General features: G+C 36.9%; 1 protein-coding gene across 1 annotated transcript in view; it reads right to left on the minus strand.

The window, feature by feature from the left end:
- Gprk1 (G protein-coupled receptor kinase 1) overlaps positions 1 to 19,319 on the minus strand; it is a 598,843-nt gene that overhangs the window by 146,740 nt on the left and 432,784 nt on the right. The window contains exon 15 of the mRNA XM_090400057.1: positions 19,073 to 19,173. Within this exon, the coding sequence (XP_090256183.1) occupies positions 19,073 to 19,173 (101 nt within the window). The remainder of the gene's footprint in view (positions 1 to 19,072; positions 19,174 to 19,319) is intronic.

Here is a 19,319-nt window from a genome sequence, read left to right on the forward strand (position 1 = left end):
TGATGACAAGAGGCCATCCCTGGAAGTTATGAAAGGAAACTGTGAGCAAGCTGAGGAGTGGTTTCTTTGTGTGGGGGGTGGTTGAGCCGTGGAATGCATTGCCTGATGGAGTGGTGGGAGCGAGAACGGTCAGTGAGTTTAAAGAGTGGTATGATAGACTTTGTGTTTCTCAGGGGGGGGGACCTCCCCTCGATGAGTCTTGACAGACTTTATGTCTTAGGAACGACCTCCCTCGATGAGTCTTTTGACTCCTTGGAGGCCTGAATAATAATAATAATAATAATAATAATAATAATAATAATAACATTCTCAATGACATTCTCAATGGTTACAACCCCAAACCAGTAGAGAAGATTATCAACTCTACTGGTTTGGGGTTGTAACCAGTAGAGTTGGTTACAGAATTACCATTTCATATATTAAAGGCATTTCAGAATGCATTTCTCGCACTTTAAAGAAGTTCAATATTTCCACAACTTTCAAGCTTATAAATTCAATAAATTCACTGATACCATCTCCAAAAGATAAAATTCTATTTCCACTGCTATCTGGAGTCTATTTAGTCTCATGCAACTGTAAGTTATTTTACTTTGGGCAAACAGACTGATTTGCCTGTCTGTTTCTATTTCCCTTTCTGAACATCATTCCTACTTTCTTCCAAGAAATGGAACAAACTGGGTCTAGCAGAACATGGGATTTCTAATACTAGCCAGAGGATCCTTTGGAATAACACCAAATTACTACACAGATGTTCCCATAAATATGAGCATATCTTTAAAAAAAGTTCTGAAGCACTTCAGCATCACCCAAAACTCAACTTTAACAATGGTCTCTCAATGCCAAAAATCTGGGAAATTATTATTAAGAACTATACTATTTAATTAAATAAGTTTCAATTACACGTACACATATGTTTCATTTTTTTTTTTTAACTCACTCACTCTCTCTCACACACATACACACACTGATCCTAATAGTCAGTTTTTAGTTGGCTGTCTTGTGACTGCATATAAGGAGAGATTCCACTTTCTATAAACCTACACATTGTTGTTTAATTTCCAAACATATTACACATGACGATCCATGATACATAAATCAAAATATTTATTTTTAATGTATCTTAAATAATTTTTAAACTCTGAACATGTAACTTACACATAATGAATAATGCACAGTTATCTTTCAGTAAGTATAAACACCTTGAGCTCGGCTATCAATGACAACTAAAAGAACTCTGCAGATGTAGAATATCTACTACTTAGCAACAGCAGATTTTTTTTATATTTTCTAAATTGTGCAGTGGTCATTTTTTTTTTTAATTAAAAAGAAACAAAAGGAAAGGAAAAGTTTTAGGAGGTCCTTCCTAGGAAACACAAAGTCTATCATACCACTCCTTAAACTCATTGACCGTTCTCGCTCTTACCACTCTATCAGGCAATGCATTCCATGGTTCAACCACCCTCCATGCAAAGAACCCACTCCTCACCCTAGTCAGTATCACTTTAATAATGCTTTGTAAAAGAGAAACATGTATAGCTTATGGCATGTCACAAGCTGTTTAATTATAATATTGATTATTATCAAACTTGTAAAAAGGACTCACCTGAGATTTAGTTTTATTTCTGCAACTTGAAAAAACTTGAGAGGAGGAGAAGAAAATATTGAACTTTCCAGCTAAGTTTTTATGTAATTAAAGAACTGTAGCTTTGATTATGATATGTGATAATTTTGTTTTCATTATCACTGTCAAGTTGTTTTGCAACACCAGGTAGTAGTGCACTTGCACAATATTTGTACTTTTGAATAGGGTGGTTAATATAGTCAGAGGGAAAAAAAAAAGAAGTGCTTTAATCAAATCAGAAAATGTCTTGAAAATTTTGGGGAGAAATATAGTGTAGAAGGACATTTTTTTTATTTTAAGTCAAAAGAGGTGGAGAACTGTTAGAAGGAAAACAAAACAGTTTTCCCAAATTAATGAACGAAATTTCTTTTAAAAGAAGCCAAGTTCAAATGTGGATAAAACTGCTTACAAAGATTATATAGCCTTTACCAAACAACAGACAGTTCCTTTTTAAGATAGCGTGAGCAGCAGTCTTTCCTAGTTAGATTTTTAAACAAGTAGGAGATGAACTTTTTATGTGTTCAATGATAACAAAGTTTCCAAAAGAGAAAAAGGGAATTTTAGTATTATCTTTGTGTTATGCTTTCAAGAAAACAGAACAGGTACTACATATATTATTATTATTACACTCTCCATGGAGTCAATAGACTCATCGTGGGAGGTTCATTCAACTGACAATATATTTATTATATAGAATCTTAAAGTCCTTAACACTACTTGCATTAACAACACACATTCTGGTAATGCATTCCCCAAGTAAAAAATCTGCTTCACCACACTTTTACATAACTTTCAGGAATAACCTTTGGTACTTCCCTTCTCACCTTCTACTCTTTTTATAATCCCCTCTGGATTAATTTGATAAAATCCGCTCACTAACTTAAACATCTCTATCATATCACCTCTCTTCCTCCTATCCACCAAACTCTGCAATCCACATTTCTTCAACCACTCTCCATAGTCAGCATTCCAAAGTCCTAATATTGTCTTAATCAGTCGTCTCTACATCACACTAAAAACCAGGTGAACAGATCTGAGCACAATAATCCAAGTGTGGTCTGACCATTGCCTTATACAGTGGCACAACCACTTTCTTATCCTTGCATGTTAGATTACTTCTTATCATAGCAGTGTAAAACTCAATGTAGCTTAAAAATACCAAAGCGCTTTACATCGATTTTTACAGAGGTCAAGTCTCATGAGAACTATTATAAAAATAACCTTGTTTGTCTCTATGTATTTTATTAATGTAAATAACCCTATGGAAATTGATTATATTTACCGTTTGAACTAAAGTTTCTAGAATGTCAAAAACAAAGGCAAAGCTTTGCCATCGGAACTTTGTATAATGTTTAATAGATATGTATAAGAGCACAAGAAAGCTGTTTATGATTAAGTGTGTGAGAAAGTTGTTTGTAAGCTCTGCGCATGAACACCTTCAAAGCTAGTATCAAAGAGATCAGCTAGTTTCAGAGAAGTTTCTGCTGCCCGACAAGACAAGGAAAAAAGACCATATGGAGGAGAAAGAACGGGCTGGCCTTAACAAAGAGATCAAGGAGAACTGTCGATTTCTTTGGGGTTTACAATCCTTGGTGCAAGGTCCCAAAAAGACAGAAATAAAAGAGGACAGAGTCGAACATCGGGGCAGTTTTTCGGCAGAGAACTAGGGGCAGTTTTCGGGCAGAGAACTAGGGGCAGTTTTCAGCAAAGAATCAGAGGCAGTTGAGAGAAGGCGAGGTGAGGTCCAGTTGCTGACAGAGGGGAGGCGAGATCCGGCTGCCGAGTGTACAGGTGAGGTCTAGCTACCGAAGCAGGAGAGGCGAAGCGCTATTACAGAAGGGAGCCAAAGGTAGTCAGCAGAGAATCAGAAGCATACTGACCCTGAGAAACAGACTTTATGGCAAACCCACGCCAGAGGAAAAAAATTGGGAAGTCGACTGAAGCCAAAAGCCACAGCTTTTGGCTTCGGTTGACTTCCCAATTATATAATCTTCAAGCCTGTATGCTGAAACTTCTTGCCTGAGCTTATGAGTACCGGGAAAATTGCAGTCCAAGAACTGCTAATACTCCGACGAAACGCCCCCTGAAGCAAGGCCTAAGATGAAAGAAGAACCACAGAGACTTTGATGCAAGACCTTTGAAAAGTGTCATGACAAAGAGACTCCGTAAGTGTATTTAAACCTTTTAATGTACATTCTTTTTGTAATCTAGAAGATATGTCATAGATGGACTGATAAGAAATAGTAATAAGAAATATCTATAAGAGAGTCCTCTGAATTGTTGTTAACTAGAATATTAATTGTAAGATAACTTGCCATAGCTAGTTAATCTCTTTATGAGTAAATTAGTCTCAGCAATTTGGTTTTCTAAAGCAGAAAAGTAACAGAGTAAATATTATTATTACGGGCACTCCAAGGAGTCTTTAGACTTATCGAGGGAGGCCCTAACATCATGTCAAGAACAACTATTCAACATTCACACAGTATCTATCATACCTCGCCTTGAACTCATTCACAGTCATGGCACCCACAACAGACTCTGGCAGCTTATTCCACTCATTCATCACTCTCCAAGTAAAAAACCTAGCTCTAACACCCTTGCTAACCACACTCTTGCCCAGCTTCCATGTATGGCCCCTAGTCCTCCCACCACCAGTCCTATTCTCAAAAATATCTTCTGAATTAATCTTATAGAAACCCTTCAGTAATTTGAATGTCTAAATCATATCACCCCTTTTCAGCCTATCAACCAATTTCTGCAACCCACAAATCTTCAACCTGTTCTCATAAGGTTCATTCCATAGACCTGCTATCATCTTGGTCGCTCGTCTCTGGATCCTCTCCATCAAGAAGAAACCTTGGCGCCCAAATCTGGGCACAGTAGTCTAGATGAGGTCTTATCAAGGCTCGATACAGAGAAACAATAACCTGTTTGTCTCTGCTTGTTAAAGTATTTTTCAGCAACCAAGTGATTTGATGAGCTGATTTAGCCACTTTTGCGATGTGTCCCCTAAACTTCAACTCCTTATCCACCAACACTCCCAAATCCCTGGCCTCGTCAATCTCCTGGAGTATGGTTCCACCAATGTGATATACTGCTGCTAATCTTTTCACCCCAAAATGCATAACCTTACACTTTGCCATATTGAATTGACATCCATTCGCCTTAGCCCAGTCCTCCAAACTATCCAAATCATCTTGCAAAATTTTGATATCCTGTGTACTCACTATTGCTCTGCCCAACTTTGTATCATAGTTCATACACTCAGCAAACAAATGAACAGTTCCTCTCAGATCCTTTCCTATATCGCTAATGAACAAATTGAACAGTAGTGGTCCAAGAACAGAACCCTGCGACACACCACTAGTCACAGGCCGTCTTTTGGACTCTACTCCTGAATAAACCACTCTCTGATATCTCTCCTTCAACCACCCTCCTATCCATCTCACCAACCCTTATCCATCCCCATATACTGCAGTTTACTGATTAGAATTCCATGTGGTATCCTGTCAAAGGCCTTGGCAAGGTCCAGTAGAATCACTGTAAACCCATTACACTCATCAAGATCAGCCGTCACTGTGTTATAAAATGTGAGCAAGTTGCTGAGGCATGATCTACCCTTCACAAAACCATGCTGTCCCCCATACAGTATCCCATTTTCATATATCCAATCCTGTATTTTTCTCTTGACTATTTTCTCCAAGACCTTGACAACGATTCCTGATATGCTGATCGGTCAGTAATTTACAACAGCGGTCTTGGAACCTCCTTTATGCAGTGGAACTATTTTCCTTCTCTTTCTACCCCCTTGGGACTAATCCAGAACCGAGACTCAAATTAAACAAAATGGTCAAGGGTACTGACAATTCTTTAGCTGCTTCTTGTACGATACGAGCTGGTATACCATCCAATTCCACAGATGTATTGACATTGAGGTTTTGTAATAGACTATTCACCTCCACTTCATTCACCACAATTTCCAATAAGCTATTGGTTCATTCATTCCTGCAAATGTCACCACCTGGATGATATACTCCTGCAAAGTGCTCACTCAGTAATTCTGCTATATCAACTGATTCGGTTACCTCCCTACCATCGGCATTCTTTAAAATCATTCTGCTGTATACATTTTTTCTTTTACTTGCAACATATCGAAAAAACTGTTTGGGATTCTCTTTAGCCTGCATGGCTAATGTTCTTTCATAATCCGCTTTTGCTTTTCTTACCATACTCGTTACCCTTCTGGCCTGCGCTGCATACTATTCATGTGCCTGACGGTCACCTTTCGCCTTAAATTCCCTCCACAGATGTTTCTTTTTTTGCAGATGAAGCTTAATGGTGTTATTCATTCATTCATTTAACCCCTACTTGATTTATTATTCGGACTCTAGGTATACAGTCAGCCATTGCCTCATGCAAACACTTATTAACAACCTCCCATGCACCATCAACATCCAGCCCTTGCAGTTTTACATGCCATGGCACTGAACCAATCAAACTCCTAAGCTTGTCATACTTACCAGCCCGATGATTCCACATGTATCCTGTCTTAATTGTAAATTCACACCTTTAGCCACCTCCCAAGTCAAGACCCTATGATCACTCTCACCAATTGGAAACGTGATCATATTTGTTACAGCCAAATTCTCAGATGCAATTACTAGGTCAAGTGCTCTCTGACCCGAAGTATTTTCCATTACATGCTGTCGCAGATAGTTATCCCTTAATAATCACATAAAATCCAATTCTTTCCTCCTATATGTCCTCTCCTCCTTCCAATCAATGTTACCATAGTTGAAATCTCCCATAATAATTACCCTCCTTCCACTCATTTCTTCTATTTGCTTATGCATACTATCTCCACCATCTATTCCATCGCCTGGTCTATAGCAGCACCCAACTGTATATTTTGTTCTGCAAGCCTCAATCTCACACCAAAAAGCCTCATATGTGCTCTTTTCTTTATCATGCAATTCCCTTCTATTCTCCTTAGCTGTAGCTCATCAGCTATCACCAATAACACTCCTTCTCCCATTTTATTCTTCCTGTCACTCCTAAACTCACCATACCCCTCACATTCAATCCCACTAGCTATATCATCTTCTGTCAGCCATATTTCACTAATGCCAATAACCTGTGGCCTGGAAGTGCCAACCAAGGCCAAAAATGCTTCCTTCTTGTTCCTAATACTTCTGGCATTAGTATACATGAATTGCAGAAACCCATTTGTTCCATCCCTATTTTGATACCTTATACAAACTATCCCATTCTGATTTGTTGTCCTTTGTACTTGCTCGGGCATATTACACACGTTCATACACTCAACTGTCTCCCTAAAGTCTGCATATCTACTCCCCCCCCCCCCTTCCTTAATAACTCTAGTTTCCCTGATTCTGCACATCCACTTCATTCAACAATCAAGTCTCCATACACCAATTCCATTCAAATGTAAACCATCCATCTTATATAAATCCCCTTTCACCCATCAAAATCACTCTACACATTCACAAATTCCATACCACTCCTCCTGCATAATCCATGCATAAAGTCATTAGCAATTTTGGCCCTCCTTCTATACTCTTCACTGTCATACCGCAGCAATAGACTCACCATCCTAACTCTCTCACTCTTCTCTTTTGCTACCTCAAGTAATTCTTTCAAATCCTCTCCCATAGCCATTTTGTCTCCTTTCAAATCATTCATTCCTGCTACTACTATCAATTCTTTTGCCCTCTGTTTTAGCATTCTAATTGACTCGCTTACATCCTTAACATTTGCACCAGGTTGATACGATTTTGTTAAACTCTCAAATATATTGTTTAGTCATTTAATATTGAAAAGAGAAAGTTTGTTTCTTTATACCAAAAGGATAGGCAGAGAGAGAGAGTAACCTCCCTATCACTTATTTAATGTACTTTATTTTTAATGTAAATAAATGTGTTTTAATTATATGGCAATAGAGTGTCACCTGATTGTTTATTTTACAATACACTGTTCCTAAAAAAAATTATCGGACTTGTGAGCGGGAAACCAAGTGAGATAGACGAACCGTATAGTTAAGTGCAAATAGACCCACAACTGTTTGTGTAAAGTTTTACAAAAGGAATTGTGTTAGAGAAAGAGAGAGAGAAATCAACCGGCCGTATTACTCAGTTTTATGCCTATTAAAAGATATTATTGGTGCAGTCTCAATAAAATAAATTTTCTAGTATCCACAGGCATAAGACTTGTAGTGCGAAAGGTAGATAAACATAGTATGCAATAGTATAAGTGAGAAAGATTATGAGAGAGAAAGCGCGCACTGCTAATTAGAATAATGGTATTTCAAAGGCGCAGTAACCAAACAGGCTCTATAAAAGGCTTTATAAATAGCAAGAAATAGTAGCACACAGTTTACAGCAGCACTACGATGAGCAACCTTTGCAACCCTAGCAATATGCCCTCTAAACTTCAGTCTACTGTCAACCATCACTCACAAATCTGTAATCTCATCAACTTCCTGCAGTACGGCACCATCGATATAGTACACAGCCTTATATTTCTGCACTCCAAAATGCAACACCTTGCACTTATTGATGTTAAAACTACAACCCCACTCTTTTGCCCAAGTAAAAAGTCTATTCAAATCTTCCTGAAGGGATTCAGCATCAGCAGTGCTACTTATAATTCTTTCCAACTATGCATCATCTGCAAATAACTGAAGATTCCCAGTCAGTTCACATGATATATCATTTACAAACAAGTTAAATAGCAGGGGCCCAAGAACAGAACCCTGGGGCATGCCACTGGTTACACTTCTTTTTTTGAGACACTGCTCCATCATACACAACCTGCTGGTATCGTTCAGAGAGCCAATCTCTGATCCATCTAACCAATATACTGTCTATTCCCATCCTCTGCAGCTTGTACACCAACTTATCATTTGGTAATCTATCAAAAGCTTTTGCAGAGTCTAAGAATATAACTGTATATGATTCTCCCTTACCTAACATGCTCGTCACCTTATCATAAAATACAAGTAAATTACTGAAACAGGACCCATTTACAAATCCATGCCCATACACACAATTCTGTATTCTATTCCTTACCAATCTCTCCAACACCTTGATCACAACTGCAGTTATACAGACTGGCCTATAGTTGAAGACTTGTCTTCGAACCTTGCTTGTTGAGTGGTACTATTTTGCCCTCTTTCCACTCCTTAGGAACCCTACCCACTGCAAGACTTTCATTAAATAACCAGGTCAAGGGCAACATGAGCAGACATGAAAGAAGAAACACGATCTTACTCAAGATATGTACACAATTCAAGAAAAAATAGGCACGAGTCACTTAATCAGATTTTAATGACAACTAATGAGAGAGCAAAAAACAGTGCTTGATAAGTGGAATTAACTGATTTGTCTGTATTTTTTTTTTTCATCAAATCTTGTGATCTTAAAGAGAAGTGGGAAGAAATTTGTGATGTTTATGCTTTTTATGTCTGATGTAAAGTTTGTGGGTCCTTTCTCTGTAGATTATAAGGTTTATTTATAATGCTGATAATGATATCTAAGATACAAATCTGATTTTGTCTGATAGGATTCTGTTATATTAACCATTTGCTTGGCAGGATTGGATATAATTTAAGTTTTAATTTTGTGTAAGAACCTGAATGAGAAAATATTAAGAAACCTTTCCTTTTCTTATTTTTATTTTTTTAGGTATTGCTTAATTATGGTCACTGATCAGTATATAAGTGTTATAGAAAGATGAATTTTCTAAACATTAATCTAGCACATGCTATGTAGAGTTTCACTGGAGAGTGTAATGAAATTTTTTTTTTTTTTTTTCAAATTTCAGAAAAGGTCAGAGAATGGAAAGTTAGATGATTAGTCATTTGCTCATTATAAAATCTAACTCAGGGCAAAGGAAAGACTTATTCACACTTCCAGAAGGCTCAGACTAGTTCAAACTTATGCACAATTCAAGAAAATTTTAACTTAAGAATATTCTAAAAACTCAGAATGAAACTGTGCCAGACTTTTATGATAAACTGATTAATTTGGTGCACACTTTTAAGATTCAAGATGGAGATGTTGAATTTATTGAAAAAAAAAATTATTTTTTCAAATTTCTTAATGGTTTTAAACCTGATTTACAAAAGGCTGTACACAAGGAAGGGATTACCAATATTAACAGTGGCTTTTCCATATAGGAGGAAAGCTACAAATTCTGTATTGTTCAGAGGGATTAACAGGAATTGCACAGCTTGGTTACTCTACTATAAACAAAAGCAACTTTCTGCCTTTTTTACAGTACAGATTGTCAATTTAGACTCAGTCAAGAATGAAGTAGATAAATCTGAGGACTGAATTAATCCAAAAAAAAAATGCACTTAAAGTTAGAATCTTTTGCTGTAGCACAGGAAAAGAGTTTGAAGATGATTACCGAAGAGTAAGATAACTGAGAAGTTAGGACCATCACAATCTAGAGGAAGTAAATGATTTTATGGAAAATAGCAGATCAGGTGCTACAAATGAAGTGGTTTGGGACATAGTTCAAGAATTTGTCCAAACAAAATAAAAAATCACTTTTTCATTGCTTCACATCTTTCATTAAATATAGTACAAGAACAGGTTAATTTAAAGCCTTGTTCTCTTAAAGTTTATTTTACTGATCTGTCACAAAGCTTTCAGCTTCAAAAATGTTCACTATTTTAGCATCTGCAGAAACTGAACCTGAAAACGGAAAATGAAGTGCAAGTATTTGTTCACTATACTTCGATCTTTTCCAAATCCAGTTTGCTCATTAGGAAGATGAGCCTTATGATCCTGTAAGTATTTTCATCAGCACTTTGCCAAGATGACTCATTAGTGCAATAGTTCTGAAATTAGTGCTTTAGAATGCACTGCCTTTCTTATAAAGAACAACCAAGATCAATTTTTTCCACTTTTCGGGGGCATACCTTGATCTCCATATTTCATTACATAGCTTATGCACTTCTTTTACAACCAATTCTCCCCCATATTTTAGCATCTTGCACATTATGTTGTCATTTTCAGGACTCTTGTTGTTCTTGAGATGTTTTATAGCCTTACTCACCTCCTCTTCCAAGATGTTTTTCAAAGATCTCTGCTGGTGAAGAGAGAGATTGCTTTTAGTTCTCTGGTTACTTCTGTTGCAGTATTATTTAGTTTGATTTTTATATAGTTCGCTGCAATATCTTGTCCAGCTGTGTATGATTTTGGTCTTGTGGAACAATACCTTATCATCGTCATCTTTGACTGCTACTGATCTTGTTTGCAACTTCCTATTGACATTTCTTATAAGTTTATAGACCTCTCTAGTTTTGTGTTCTCCATAGCATTATCCAATTTCTTTACATTGGTCCATAGGCCATTTGGGTTTATCAGATCTTGCTGCTTTCTGTACTTCATTGCATTTTTGACGGTCTAACTCATCTGCTGCCTCAGAATAATCACTTTTAAGTTTCAGTTCTCTTTTCGCTTGTACCAATTTCAGGGTTTCCAGAGTTATCCATTTCTTGCTGATCTTCTCTCTTTTGAAAATTACTTCCTCTACTGCTTCTTTTAGTACTGTAGTCAGTCGTTCTACTCTTGTATTTATGTTTTGTTTTTCACTTGTGGTTTTAAGCTTAGTTTCCAGTATGTCCTGATATGTTGTTCTCATCCTGTCTTCATTTAGTCTTGAGATGTCTCTAGCTTTTTGGAACTTTAATTTGTACTACTGTTTCAGTTTTAGTCTTATATTTGCGATCGCTAAGCTGTGATTCGAATCAATATCAGCTTCTTGGAATGATCTACACTGCAGAAATAATGTTCTCCATTTCTGGTCTAATAATATCAGGTCATGTTGTACCATCATTTTGTATTTTAGTTCAACATGACCAAAAATGAAAGAGTTTGAGAACAGGAACCAAACCTTGGAGATTCAATGGCAAGCCTTGAAGAAAATCTTGATTGATTCAGCCAGAGAGGCATGTGGTGAGGTTGTCTGCAGGGATAGAAAAATCAGAAATCCATGGTGGACACAGGAAGTTAAAGAGGCAGTGAAGGAAAAGAAGAAAGCATATCAAAAGTTCCTGGCAAATAAGTCAGCTTGTACTCTTAAAGAATACAGAGACAAATGTAAGGAAACTAAACACTGTGTAAAACTAGCTTAACAAAAGTCATGGGAGGATCTTCGCAAGAACATAGAAAATAAATATCAAGAAGGTGGCAAAATATTCTGGAGGTTGTTGAAGAAGCTTAGAAATGGAGGAAAGGGTGCTGTAAAAGAAGTTAGAGATGATAAAGGTGACATAAAAATGGGAGAAAAAGATGTTCTTGAAGTATGAAGTAATTACTTCGAGAAATTGCTAAATGAAACAAGCAGTGATGACAGCACAGTGGTAAAAAACACTCAACAGGCATACAGTCAGGAATACATATCCATACTTAAAGTAGAAAAAGCCATCAAAGGCTTGAAATGTGGAAAGGCAGCAGGAGTAGATGATATTCGATCAGAAATGCTGAAGTATGGTGGTATAAAAGTCTTGCAGGCCTTCAGCAAGATAAAAGTCTTGATGAAGGCCTGGACAGAGGGACAAATTCCCGATGATTGGAGTAGAGCTCTCATAGTACCCATATATAAAAAGGGAAATAAAACTGAATGTGAAAATTACAAAGGTATTTCCCTACTGAGTGCTACTGGTAAGATATATGCAAGTATTCTTGAGAAACGGTTGAGAAGAATTGTGGAAGAAAAGCTTGGTGAAGAACAAGCTGGATTCAGGCCAAATAGAGGCTGTCAGGATCAGATCTTCACTTTACGACAAATAGTTGAGAAATCATGGGAATATAACAAAGATCTCTATTTAAGTTTTGTAGATCAGGAAAAGGCATATGACAAGGTGCCAAGAGAAAAGCTATTCAATACGCTACAGTTATATGGTGTCAATGGGGCATTATATCAAGCAATATAAAGTCTTTATTTGAATTGCAAGTCAGCAATTAGAAGTGAAGGAAGTACAGGAAGATGGTTTAAATCTGGTGTGAGACAAGGATGTACATTATCCCTTCTGTTATTCATTATCAATATGGATCGCATTATGAAGGCAAGTGGTATTAAACATTATATCAAAATTGGAGATGTTAATGTCAGCTCTTTGCTTTATGTGGATGATGTTATAGTTATCAATAAATCCGCTACAAGTTTGCAAGATTCCCCGACTAAATTGAATAATTGTTGTAATAGATATGGTATGAGGGTCAGCAATAAAAAGACAAAGACAATGAAAATAAATTCCATGTGATGATACAGCGTTCCCCCTTTATATGGACGTTGACGATACCATCTAGTCCCCCAAATTTTATACAGGCTCCGGAACCGGCATAGGCTGACGAATTAGACCTATGGCTGGGTCAGTATTACTGACTGTAATCCGTGTGTGTCCTCGGACTGGCTTGTCTGCTTGCAGGATGAAAAACACCAGATAAACTGGAGGAAAAAACCCTGCTGTCAACGCCCACGACCAGCTAACTTGGCTATGCCTGAGGAAGATCCTCAAGTTCCTCACGTCTTCAACGGGAATCGAATCTGGGACACTCCTTCCCCAGGCATATGGTTGCAAAGCGCAAAGCCACTAGGCTAACCGCGTGGACAAAGACAATGAAAATAGGCAGAATTTGAAAATGTCAACTGTGTTGTGAATGGAGAACCTGTGGAACAAGTAAAACATTTCACCTACTTAGGCACGATTTTTTAGCGAAGATGGTAAATTAAATATGGAACACCAGAATCAATAAAGCTGATGTGGTAGGAAGTCAATTGAATAAAATCATATGGAATAAGAGAGAAATTAGTTGGAACACTAAATTAGCTGTATACAAGACAGTATTCTAACCAGTTTTAACTTATGGGTCTGAGAGCTGGGTCAGAAGTAAAACACTTGACCAAAGACTAGAGACCGCAGATATGAGAAAGACTAGAGGTGTGAACAGATGGCATCAATGGCAATATCATATTAAAAATGAGGATATTAGGAAAGAACTTGACATTGTCAGCATCCAGAAATGCATTAGCAGAGCTAATCTCAGGTGGTATAGTCATTTAAACAGAATGGACGAGAAAAGATTAGTAAGTGTTCTCTGCCAGGTTGGAGAAAAACGACCCAGAGGAAGACTAAGATATAGGTGGATTAATATGGTACAAAGTACCTTAGACGACAGAAATATAAGATCTGATAATATTGGAGTCTTGACAAGTAACAGACTGATCTGGAGGAAAATTGTAGATAGGAAGTTAGTGATGATGATAATATCAGGTTGATCATATTTCTGTGCCTGCCACTGAAGGAGCGGCATGTCGATTTATGACAATCTTTTTGTTGGAATTTGGTATTGCAAATCATCAGGTTGTTATCAGTGGTAAATTCTCAGAAGCATCTCTCCATGTTCATTTCTTTCTCCATATCCAAATTTTCCCATAACCCTTTCCCATTCTGCGTTATTTCTGCCAATTATATAGGGTAAATGAAATATTATATAAGAGCAACTGCTCCATCATATACAACCTGCTGGTATCATTCAGAGAGCCAATCTGTGATCCATCTAACCAATATATTATCCATTCCATCCTCCAAAGCTTCAACACCAACTTATCATGTGGCAACTCATCAAATACTTTTGAAAAGTCTAAGAATACCACTGTATATTATTCTCCCTTATCTAACACACTTGTCACCTTATCATAAAATGCAAGTAAATTACTAAAACAGGACCTACCCTTTACAAATCCATGCTGACCATCACAAAGAATGCTATGTCCATCAATCCAATCCTGTATTCTATTCCTTACCAATCTCTCCAACAACTTGACCACAACTGCAATTATACAGACTGGACTATAGTTGGAGACTTGTCTTAGAACAATGCTCGTGGAGTGGTACTATTCTGCCTTCTTTCCACTCCTTAGGAATCCTACCCACTGCAAAACGTTCATTAAATAACTAGGTCAAGGGCATAGCCAACTGTGGTGCACATTCCTTAAGAATACATGGTGATATGTTATCCATTACAACAGTCTTACTCACATCTAACCCAACCAACATCTGATACACCTCTGTTTCTTTCCCTTTAAATTCTCGTAATACTTGCCTCTCTTCTACATATTGCACGGCATCATTTACACCAGTATGATATATGCTGATAAGATACTCGTACAATAATTCCACTATATCCTTTGCAGCTGTTAATTTGCTGCCATGGACTATCCACCAATGTTAATCTGCCATAATTATTCTTCCTCTTGCTTGTCAATGTAGCTAAAAAATTTCCTCAAGTTAACAGTGGCCTGACCAACCAATCTCCTCTCATACTGCACCTTTTCTTTCTTTATCATGCTCGTCATCTTTCTGGCTTGCACTTTATACTCTTCATGGATCAGATCTTGTACCTCCTCCATAACATTTTCTTTTCCAACACAGCTTGCTTGATTTTACTGTTCATTCATTTCACTTCTACTCTATTTAGTTGCTTAACTCTTGGTATGCAGTTATACATTGCTTTTGTTTGGGGGGGGGGTGCTGTCACTAATTTGCCTAAACATTTCACTATTTTCTGCATTCCCTGGCATATAACAACATCCTATTAGATATACTAACTTGTTTATTTCATTCTTCACACCACACAGATTCAAAATCTGTGCATGCACTATCAATTTCCACACTTTGTGGTTACAATTCCTCTGCAATCATTACAGAACTCCCCCCCCCTCCTCTCTTTATATTTGTATCCTTCCGGAAAATTATACATCCTTCTAATTCTATTCCTGACATCACATTCTCCTCAGACAACCGAGTTTCACCAATTCCAATTATCCTTGAGCATACCATTTCAATCAATGCAACAAACTCAGCTCTCTTGTTCTGAATATTCCTTATATTTGTGTATAAACATAACAATCCCAGTGTGTTTGAGGCCATTCTACCAGCACCAACATTCTCTATTCTAGCTGGCATGCCCCAGAGTCCTGATCTTGGACTCTTGCTGTTTAACTTGTTTGTAAATGATATATCATGTGGACTAACTGGGGATCTTCAGTTGTTTGCTGATGATGCAAAGTTGGGAAGAATTATAAGTTCAGGAAGATTTGAATAGACTTTTTACTTGGGCAAAAGAGTGGGGTTGTAGTTTTAATATCAAGAAGTGCAAGGTGTTGCATTTTGGAGTGCAGAAATATAAGGCTGTGTACTATATCGATGGTGCTGTACTGCAGGAAGTGGATGAGATTAGAGATTTGGGAGTGATAGTTGCCAGCAGACTGAAGTTTAAAGGGCATATTGCTAGTGTTACAAAGGCTGCACATCATAGTGCTGTTATGATAAGAAGTACTCTAACATGTAGGGATGAGGAAGTGGTTGTGCCACTGTATAAGGCACTGGTCAGGCCGCATTTGAACTATTGTGCTCAGATCTGGTCACCTGGTTTTCAATGTAATGTGGAGACATTGGAGAGGTGAGTGACTAATACAATATTAGGACCTTGGAATGCTGGCTATGGAAGAGAGGTTGAAGAAATGTGGATTGCAGAGTTTGGTGGATAGGAGGAAGACAGGTGATATGATATGACAGAGATATTTAAGTTAGGGAGAGGATTTCATCAGATTAATCCAGAGGGAATTATAAAAAGAGTAGAAAATGAGAGAGGAAGAGCCAGAGGTCATCCCTGGGAGTTATGTAAAAGTGTGGTGAAGAGGGATGTGAGGAATAGATTTTTTTATCAAAATTGGAGATATCAACTTCAGTCCTTTATGAAGAGGATGTTACACTCTTAAATCCCTTAATAACTTGAATAACTGCAGTAAGAAGTTTGGTATGAAAATTTCTACGAACACAGGCAGGAATAGTGAAAACATTAACTGCATCCTGAATGGAGAACCCACAAAACAAGTAAAACCTTTCAGCTATTTAAGTAAAATGTTTAGTGAAGACTGCAAATTAATTATGGAAATAGACAACAGAATTAGAAAAGGTGGTATGGTAGAGAATCAGACTGAATAAATTTACATGGAATAAGAGAGAAATTAACCAAAACACTAGCAGTATACAAAACATTGTTTAAACTAATGTTAATTTCTGGATCTGAGAACTATGTTAGAAATAAATCAAAGTCCACAGATACGAGAGTTCTGAGAAGGATTGGGGCGGGGGGATGAACAGATGACATTAACTGTAGAACAATATTAAAAATAAGAATATCAGGAAAGAACCTGACAGTGATAACATTCAGGAATGTGTGAGCAGAGCTAATCTAAGTAGTATGGTCATTTAAACAGAATGGGAGAGAGAGAGAAAGAGAGAGAGGAAAGATGAGTAACATAAGTATTTTTTTTGCCAGAATGGAAGGAAAAATACCCAGACGAAGACTAATTTCTAGGTGGACTGATACCAAAAGAAGTGCTTTGGTAGAATGAAATATAAGAACTGGCAATACGAGTTCTGTAGATAACAAAATAATTTGGAGGAAAACTGTTGATAGGAAGTTAGTAATGATGCAAACTTTTCATGTAGTATTGTCATAACATCCTGTACATCCTTCCCGTGAATGCAGATAACAGGAGTTTGATACTAATTATTAACATGTTTTGATGCATTGCATTTACTGTCACAGGGAGTCTGAAATTCAGCATTTATTAATTTTAAATAAAGTTAATTCTTTAAGACAGTAATAGTGCTGTAAACTTTTATGAATTGTTAAAAGGATATAATTGAACTAACTGAATGAAACTTCAGTTAGTAATCCATCTCTTTTACATAGGATGAAAATTCAATGTTTGCTAAGTAACATTTTGACTCATGCAAATTAGTTATCAAAATTAAAATTAATTTTTAATAATAATATCAAATGAGTTAATGTGCTAAAGGTTATAAAAAGCAAGTACTTAATATATGACTCAGAAATAAAGTGCACTGATAATATTTAAGGAAGTATAAGCATTTAGAATGTTTCAAGTATACAAGACATCTAGAAATAATTTAGATATTTCGAACACCTACATATACATACAGTCGAACCTCATTTAGCATCACTATTGGTTTATGTCTTTTCATTTAGCATCCAAGCTTCCATTAGCCTACATGTATTTGTTCTTTTTCACTTACTCTGTTTACCATCATGCATTTCTCATGTGATGCTCCTGTGAGGCCTGCACGATGACCAGTTGAGGCAGGCATGGAAACACAACAGCCCAGTCAGTTGTTCTCCAGGCGTTTTGTTGATTGGTTGTATGTAATGATCTTTTAGATCATTTTTATATTTTTTGGGTAGCAGGGATAGTACTGCATGACTTCTATTTATTGCACCACTGAATGGATTGCAGTACTGTACTGTAAGCTAATTTAATTTTATGTTATTATTAAGAAAGACTCATAAAATTAAACCTGTGCTTCCTAAGAGATGTCAAGCTTTTGAACTGGTTTTGCAGGTAAAGCATCACAAAAAAGACGATCAGCTTAGTCACAAAACAAGCAATAATAAAAAATCATAACAAGGGCTTAAGTGTTAAGTTAATTTGTGAAAAAAATAGAATGAGGACCACTGCAAATACAATAATTAAGAAGAAAGATGTACCGGAAGAAATGAAAGTGACAGATTCCTCAGCTAGACTTTTTTAAGGGAGAGAAACAATTGTTGTAGAACAACTTCTTCAAGAGCATGAGAGGGAGTTAAATGCAGCAGACCTCAAGAGATGGCAATCTGAGAGTGGTGAGGAGGAGCCAGAGGAAGAGAGAGTGACCGTTTCTACTGCACAGATAAAACATTTCCTGGAATGTTGGGAGGGAGTTAAGGAGATCACAGTTTTCCATCCTAACAAAGAGGAGACAGTTAAACATCTGCTCCTTCGAAGACAGCACTATGGTCTATTTTAAAAAGCTGTTGAATGAGAGGAAAAAACAACACACGCTACACAGTTTCTTCAAACCTCTGGCAAGAGTTTCTCCTTGAACCTCAACAGAAGGAAGCACTATCACCCCAGAGATTCCTGCTGCAGAAAAAGAGGCACAGTATGTAGAACTCCCTGACACATTTGCGGAAGAATATTCTTCGAAACATTAATCCTTCTCCTCCTTATCTGATATCTCCATCATCCCAAGCTTAGCATGCCCATGACCAAGATAAATAAAGCTTTTTTTTTATTGATATTATTTATTTTTCAATTTGTATGTGTGTAATGCATGTTAATACTTGGGGACAATAAATTTTTATTGCTGGGGTCTCTGAAACATTACATGAAACTCCATCGAAAATGTAATTCGCTTAACATCACTTTTCCCAGAACTTAGTGATGTTAAATGAGAGTTGACTGTATATAATACATTATATATTTTCCTGCTTAGGTCTGTGAGTGTAATTTTAATCTTTTAAAAGCCCATGCAATGTCAAAAAAAAAAAAAAAAAACATTCTTACCCTTGGCCTTTACATCCCAGTCGCTTGTCAACATCTCTGTGTAGCAGACCCTCCAGCAGTAATTTCAAATCAGGAGAAAAAGAATCCGGTAGTTCCACATTCTGGAAGTCAGGACAAAGGGCTACTTAAAAGCCAAATTATTGATTTAATAATCTGGCCACAGGTTTTTTAATATGCAAGTCTGCGATTACATTTGAAATATTTTTTCTTTCACTAACTTTAAAAAACAACAGTAAACAAGACAGAT

This window comes from Typopeltis vanoorti, chromosome 11 (genome assembly GCF_054136105.1).
Source record: "Typopeltis vanoorti isolate ZY-2024b chromosome 11, IOZ_Tvanoo_1.0, whole genome shotgun sequence".
Lineage (NCBI taxonomy): Eukaryota > Metazoa > Arthropoda > Arachnida > Uropygi > Thelyphonidae > Typopeltis > Typopeltis vanoorti.